The sequence below is a fragment of the Sinocyclocheilus anshuiensis genome, unplaced genomic scaffold (assembly GCF_001515605.1).
Source record: "Sinocyclocheilus anshuiensis isolate Anshui unplaced genomic scaffold, SAMN03320099.WGS_v1.1 scaffold1885, whole genome shotgun sequence".
Classification (NCBI taxonomy): Eukaryota; Metazoa; Chordata; class Actinopteri; order Cypriniformes; family Cyprinidae; genus Sinocyclocheilus; species Sinocyclocheilus anshuiensis.
In genome coordinates this window covers 1,230,178-1,237,503 of record NW_015542322.1, presented here as the reverse complement: position 1 = coordinate 1,237,503, position 7,326 = coordinate 1,230,178, and the positions used below count along the sequence as shown (strand labels likewise).

Here is a 7,326-nt window from a genome sequence, read left to right as displayed (position 1 = left end):
ATATATATATATATAATGAATAGAAATTTCAAAAGAACAGCATTAATTTTATTTATTTTTTGTAATGTTAAAGTCTTTACTGTCACTTTTTATCAATATAATGCTTCCTTTGCTGAATAAAAGTATTTGACCCTGGATTTTTCAACAGAAGTGTAACTTTTCTCATTTCTGTTCCAGCATGTCATTGGAACCTTGATCATATCACTTGCAGGGTTTGACTGATGTTTCTAAACAGTCTGAGCTTCTTTTTACTTGAGCGTGTCATATTTCATAAAACAGAAGGAATGAAAGTTAATATTTCTGTTGCTTTGGGCATAAACAGTCTTATCAGTGTCACTACTTCCACAGGAATGCATGGGATTAGTTGTCAGTGAGGCATGAAAAGGTTCACATTTTCCAATCTTTTTCTTCACCTCCAGGACAAAGACAAATTCAGCAATGACATCACATATTTAGCCCGACCGCTGCCAGTGGAGTACTTGATCATTGACGTGAGTTGTTGTCATGTTATTATAACTACATACTTTTGCACTGATCAAATCTAGACCTTCAGTCTACACATCTCAGTCAAAAAGCCAATGGTATAGGGAAGTCGTTTTTATACTACTAGATAGATATAGATCTTGTCCTCTTTGATGCAAAGACATAAGTGGATAGCTGGTCTTTAAAGCCCAATAGAGAGCCATGTCCAATAGATGGTACATGACATCAAACTGGCTGTAAACAATTGAGTTTTAATACTGTCTTTGTCTTTTGTTTATTATTGCTATTTAACCCTCTGTTTTTTCAGATCACCACCACTTTCCCAAAGGACCCTGTATTCACTTTCTCCTCTACTTTTCGCTTCCCCATCGAAAACAGAGATGCTCTGGGAGAGACCCAGGTACACATTTAGGGTCTAGGAATGATGTTTTAGATCTGTATCATATCTGAAGACGTCTCACAGCTTTTCTTGTTAAAGATGAGCATAAAACTCTTAATTCTGTTTACTGTGGTCAAATGTACAGTTCTTGTGAAATATTGACTTAAAAATTGTTTGTGTGTGTGCAGGACTTCCACAGTTTAGCGACGTATCTTTCCCAGTGTTCTTCCTCCTCCTCCTTCCTGGACATCGTCTCAGACTTCCATCTGCTTCTCTTTCTTGTCACCAATGAGGTTTATTTATGTTTTGTCTATAACTAACATAAGCAAAAAAAACTATAATATATATAATATATATATATATACACCCACACATCATATTCTCCCACTTACCTTGCTTGGTTTTTAATTTTTTTATAATTTTTATAAAGTATTAATTTAATCTTATAAAGAGTTTGTATATGTATTTTGCCTGACAACTTCATCTCCCTTTCTTTGATGTCTACAGGACAGCATTGGGCTTCTGCTGGATGCAGTGAAGACATCCAATGAGGAGCTGGCTCAAACCTGGAAGAAATCTGAGCAGTGGGCCACAATAGAGCAGCTCTGCAGTGAGTAGTCCTGAACAGTGTTATTTTACTATTATTTATATAATGTTAATGTTTTTATTGATATTTTGAATTAGCTTTCATTTTTATGTTTTCATTTAATTGTTTTTATTTTCATCATTTTTTTGTGTTCTTTTGTTATTATTATTTTTTTAATACTACTATTTAGGTTTAATTATTTATTTTTTTATTTTTTCAGTTTTAGTTGATTTTTCCCATTAGTAATTTAAGTGTTTCAACTTGTGTTTTTCATCAGTTTTTCAGTATTTCTTCAATAGGTTTTCCAACTAGCCGACCATGTTTCTTTTGTTAATCCCAGGCACAGTTGGAGGGCAGCCGTCGGGATCTTTGGATTATGCCATGGGCGGCCCAACTCTCCCACAGTCCTCTTCAGCTGTGTGGTCCTGCCTCCACTGCACCTTCATGAACCAACCTGGCACTGAGCACTGCGAGATGTGCAGTTTGCCCCGTAGCTAAAACCCCACGAATCCGGGCTGCACCATACATCCCACCGGGAACACCAGTGAGAGTGGGCGTGCTTCCCTGTATTCCTGCCGTTTTAGTATGCCTAATCCTTAACTCCTCGCCTCCCTCACTGACTGTGTCACATCTAAATGCCGATGGCAGCCGCGTGCCTGAATATGTGCCCGATCCAACGCTGTGAGCTGCATCACTTTGATGATGATTGATGGCTGAAGATGATGGGTTGTACCCATGTAGCACTCTCTGTGTGAGCCCAGTGCATTCTGGGACGTTTATTTAGACAAGCACTTGGGCGAAGCTCCTTCCACCCTCCTCATCTCCCTTCGTGGTCCAAACTAACCTTTCAGCACCATTGGTGAAACATCTGATGTTAAACGTCTTTCCCCAACTCTCACTGAAGATGCTGTGTAAATAATAAACAGAAGGAAAAATGCTGTTATTTAATTTCAAAAGATTTTATATGTTGAGGGAAATTACTTTTTCAAGCCCATTTTGAAGTAAACATGCAGCTGAAGGAGCTTTGTGATTTGCAGCACTGATCATGGTTTCTTAGATCTTCAACCGTAGTTTAAAACACTTTCTTCACCGAACACTCATGCTTGCTTTATATTCTTCCATTCATTTTTCATAACACTTTATTTTGATGGACGATGAGTTTCTTTGAGTTTCAATTCTCATCAATGCTTGATTAGATTGAAGTCGAATGGTTGGTTTGGCTGCAGAGGTTCCTTTTCCTCAAGATTGCAATTGACTGTTGACTTCTGAAAGCTTAAGAAGCTATGCTTCGAATGTGGATTGGTTTACGTTTGCTTTGCAAATACTGTAGCCACTCGACTTTGGTGCTGGTACCCTTTTCTGCACCATTTCACTGTCATCGCCCTTTCATTACCAATTTCCCCTTCCGTCCCCCTGGCACCTGTCCAGATTTCAGTTGTGGAGATTTTTTTTCCACCGTTCAGCCTTTAAGGAGCCTGTACCGTTGCACCTTCAAAGGGTTCTGTCAGGGCCGTCTTTGAACACGCTCTCTCACCTGTCGGCTCCACATATGGTGGAGATCAAGAGCGATTGATTGATTGATAGGGAAGAACAGAGCTACAAATATAAAAGCAAAAGTCTAAACTTATTCCACTTGATTGACATCTTTGCTTTGGACTTTTTTTTAAACCAGCCTCAGATCTTCTACACTGGTCTGTGTAGTTCAGCAGATAGATTTTACTGGCTGGAAACAGGGTTATATTGTCTTCTGACAGCCATTTTCATTTGGCCACGAATCAATGTTTTAGAAACCAGCCCAAAGACATCTCTTAAATATGCATTCAGGAGAATTTCAGCCCTCTGAAATTATCTAGATGTTTACATTTGTGTTATATTTTGTAGAGTTTCTTCAATTTTCTTAATTCTCAAACTCATAATATCCAACACTCTAAAATTCAGTCTATTGGTTCACTTAAATGGGCACACACTGATCATCATTGTTCACAGATTGAAATCAGATTTTTGCTTTAAGAGTTTTGAGGTTTGAGGTGCAGATAGCTGTGCTTAGGCCCCATTGTCATAAAACACAAGTGCCCTGAGTTGTATGCTTTCAATTGGTTTTGGGGTTTTAAATACTAGAAAAAAGTTCAACAACAATAAAACCGATTCCTTTGGATGCCGTGGTCTTGTCTTTTTATTTCCTGATTTTGTGTTCGTAAATAACGAATGAATTAGTTTAGCCTTCAACAGACACTTTTTGGTTAAAAAATACAAATGTTGATTCATTTTTATGGGAGGGTAGACCAGATGGGGCCCTGTGCTGCTTGATGTATTGCTTTAGATATACTTCAAGGGCTCTACATATACATCCCATACAAACTGAGCATATGGACTTTTTCAAGGTAGTCCAAAGTATGTCACACAAACCAGTAACTTGTTAACATAAATATGTGTGTATCCTGACGGTGAAGATTTTACGGTATGTTTTTAAAAAAATGTCTAGGTCAATTTTTGTTTGTATGATTCTTAAAGTAAAGGTTGAAGAAGTTTCACCTCCAGCAATCAGAAGGACCTCATATGTGTGGCAGATGAGTCGCTGGAATGCTGAGGTAGAGTGAACTTGACTTCAAACATCTTACCTGAAGCTCTCAGAAGTTCAATCTGACACATCTGGATTCTATCTAGTCCTCTTAATTTAACACTTTATCTCTCCTTACACCTACCTCCACAGATGGTCCTTGATTTAAAAAAAAGCAATTTTTCTTCCAAAAGAAAGTGTGACAAGGTGAGTTAAACACTGAAATTTAACTCCACTTTCAGACACCGCCTCAACCACTGGGCGGGATTAGGTGGGAATGATGATATAAAAGCCAGAAAAAGACATACTGCTGATATTTAATGATATTTGAAGGTGTGTGTTTTTTCATGATTATCATTATTTAATTGGCTTTTGAGACATATAATCAGACGCCTCAGGTAAGCACATCATTATAGTCATAAAATGCTGGTCTCCCAAATTGTTTTTATATTTCATATTGTCAGTTAAGCATCTGATTCAATTTCATTTGTGATCCTGTTTGAATTTATTTGGTTGTACAGAGTCATGAATTGTCTACTGCCGTTACTTTTTGTGCTCTCACTGGGAGCTGCTCAGAAGAGCGCAAGACAGACTGTGGAGTGGGACTACAAAACTGAAGGTAAAATACTGCATATGTACATTTTAAATTTTTATTTTTTTTTATAAAAGCTTTTGAAATGTTATGTAATTATAACCCATTTAAGTTATATTGTGAATAATTATACCATGATAAAATATTTAAATGTATTAACTGTAAATGTTTAACAAAAACTTTTTTGTTTTGGAAAATAAAAAAAATATATTAAAAAAATATGATCATCTTTTTTGTTTTTGTGCATGTTTTAGCTGAGAAGGTGAACCTGAGAGGATGCGCCAATCTCACTTTAGTCTTGGATAACTGGAAATATGCCATCATGACCCAAGTCAAAGACCTCCTTCTGAATGATCACAGCACAGTGCTACCAGACTATGGAAGGTATGTTTAAAAAAATAAGTAAATAAATATATTTATGTGCTTGCTCCATCTTGTGTGTGTGTGTGTGTGTGTGTGTGTGCACAGACTCATGGGGACTCGTGTCGTGGTGGGGACCTAAATTGAGGTCCCCATGGGTAAACAAGCTAATAAATCACACAAAATTAAGTTTTTTGAAAATCTAAAAATGCAGAAAGTTTCCTGTGAGGGGTAGGTTTAGGGGCAATAGAATATATGATCTGTACAGTAGAAAAACCATTACGCCTATGGAGAGTCCCCACAAGGATAGTGAACCAGACGTGTGTGTGTGTGTTTTCAGGATTCAGCCATTATCTGAAGCTCTAAATGACCTGTACAAGGAATTTAATTCCTTGAAAGAGAGACTAGCGGAGCTGACCACTAAGTTTGAGGGAATAGAGTTATTTGTGGATGAAGCACGAACCGGCAGAAGTCACTCACCTCCTCGAGCGGAGCGTCCACCTCCTGAGGGAGAGGGGACCCCACCTGAGCCTGGCACAAGACAGGGACGCAGGAATAGGGTGGTGGTGCGAAGAATTAAGAAACCTGATAATTCACAAGTTTAGGACTAATTCAGGAATCTTCCATATGCATAAGACCAGATTTATTGTACATTAATTGTTGTATCTAGATTTTTGTTATAAATCAAGTGATTATGTCTGTCTTTATGTCTTATGTTTAAATCGGGTGAAGATTTTTAGAGCATTTAGCCACAAAATATGATATACAATGGGTCAAGATCAAGCTTTTTCTTCTTTTGCTGCATTAAAAAAAAATTTATTAATTGTAATTGTTTGTGGATAATGTGATGAGCAATGGCAGCTTCTTATATAATCTCATCAAAAGCATTTGTTATATTCTTTTCTGTATGTTCTGTTGTTTTCTGTTCATTTTCCATGTTTTCAAGTTGTGAATACATTTACCAGCATTATTACATTTTTTATAGACTATTCTTACAGTGGTCGGTGGTGTTTTAGAAAGCATGCAAAACACGCCTGCTTCTTTACAAACGTTGTTTGGTTGATAAAAGATTTCTCTCAGTGTGTAATGAATTGACTTATGAATATTAATTTATTAGGTTACGTGACGTCCAGCGCAGTAGGCCTACCTGACGTCAGCACGGTCTAATTAATATTCATGAGACAAGTATTCTCTACTATGCTATTCAAGAATTGGAAGTTCAAAAATACTGTAATTTATTGAATAATAGCTATTACGTCGTCGTAAAATATATTAAATACACACTATTATACAGGAGATAGAACTCGTTTTGGGAGCGTTTTATCCCTTTTTTTTATCACTGACGTTGTCGTTGTCGTTGTCCGTTATATTTGGATTCCTTCACATTCTAGCAAGGTAAGTCAGCAGCAGATTTTAACATTTTAATCTTGATTTTTTTATATAAAAGGATAGGTTTTATTGAAATCTCGATTATTACAGAATTGTTTTGAGGAAAAACTAAAATTAAGACGACGTTTCTTTACGTTTCAGCTTTAATTCTAGCTTGCTTGTTTGCCATCATTGAGACGTTAACTGCTTAGCGCTCTCTAGTGGCAGCGTTTCTTGAACTGCAGGAGCAACTGAACTTTCGTTTGAGTTTCGTAAGTGTGGTTCATAATAAAGTAGACAGACAGTCTTGCTATCAGTGTCTGTTTTTATGGGTCATTCCTGCTCTAAACTCTGTGGAAATAAAGAGCAGAAGTTAGTTATTGTCCAGTGAGAATATAAACTGACCAACGTGAGGGTGTCAACAAACTTAATTTTGATTGTTTTTTTACGTTTGTTTTTCAATAAATCAGATTTATTTTATTTTTATGATATTTATTTATGTATTATACAGAGAGAAAATAATGTAGGATGATGATATTAAAGAGATATCACAAAAGACTCTCAGGATGGAAAGTGATAGTGAGGACAGAAGAAAAACATACACATTGATTACCAATTAAAACAATTTTCACAAGAAAACATCAGTCAAAGAAAACAATATGAATGTACCTCTAATGTGTATCTTCATGCACCTCCATTAAGATCCTATTTACAGTACATGTCCCCCTCCTTTTTTTTTAGCTTTCAAAATGGACATCGATCACTCATGTGACTTTTCAGAAAGTGATGTGGAACATGAGGACATCCCACCTGATCCTGCTCTGCAAGAGATCTGTGGATCTGAAGTAAACACAGAATTCAGCAAGGATAAGTCAGAGGTGACAACAGCAACATTGATCAACATTTTTCTTTGTTCTTTTTTTTTTTAATGCTTAAACAAGGAAAATCTAATTGCCAGTGTGATAAAAAAAAAATCAAAATATATTTCCATCCTTTATATA

General features: G+C 36.5%; 2 protein-coding genes across 2 annotated transcripts in view; both read left to right on the top strand.

Moving 5' to 3' along the window:
* Nucleotides 1-2,561, top strand: part of LOC107690944 (nuclear protein localization protein 4 homolog) — a 10,218-nt gene extending 7,657 nt beyond the window's left edge. Inside the window, exons 13-17 of the mRNA XM_016489382.1 lie at nt 420-491; nt 791-883; nt 1,051-1,170; nt 1,370-1,472; nt 1,789-2,561. Of these exons, the coding sequence (XP_016344868.1) occupies nt 420-491; nt 791-883; nt 1,051-1,170; nt 1,370-1,472; nt 1,789-1,946 (546 nt within the window). The 3' untranslated portion in view covers nt 1,947-2,561. The remainder of the gene's footprint in view (nt 1-419; nt 492-790; nt 884-1,050; nt 1,171-1,369; nt 1,473-1,788) is intronic.
* A 4,513-nt stretch (nt 2,562-7,074) lies between these two features.
* Nucleotides 7,075-7,326, top strand: part of dnai2a (dynein, axonemal, intermediate chain 2a) — a 4,489-nt gene continuing 4,237 nt past the window's right edge. The window contains exon 1 of the mRNA XM_016489402.1: nt 7,075-7,203. Coding sequence (XP_016344888.1) covers nt 7,075-7,203 — 129 coding nt within the window. The remainder of the gene's footprint in view (nt 7,204-7,326) is intronic.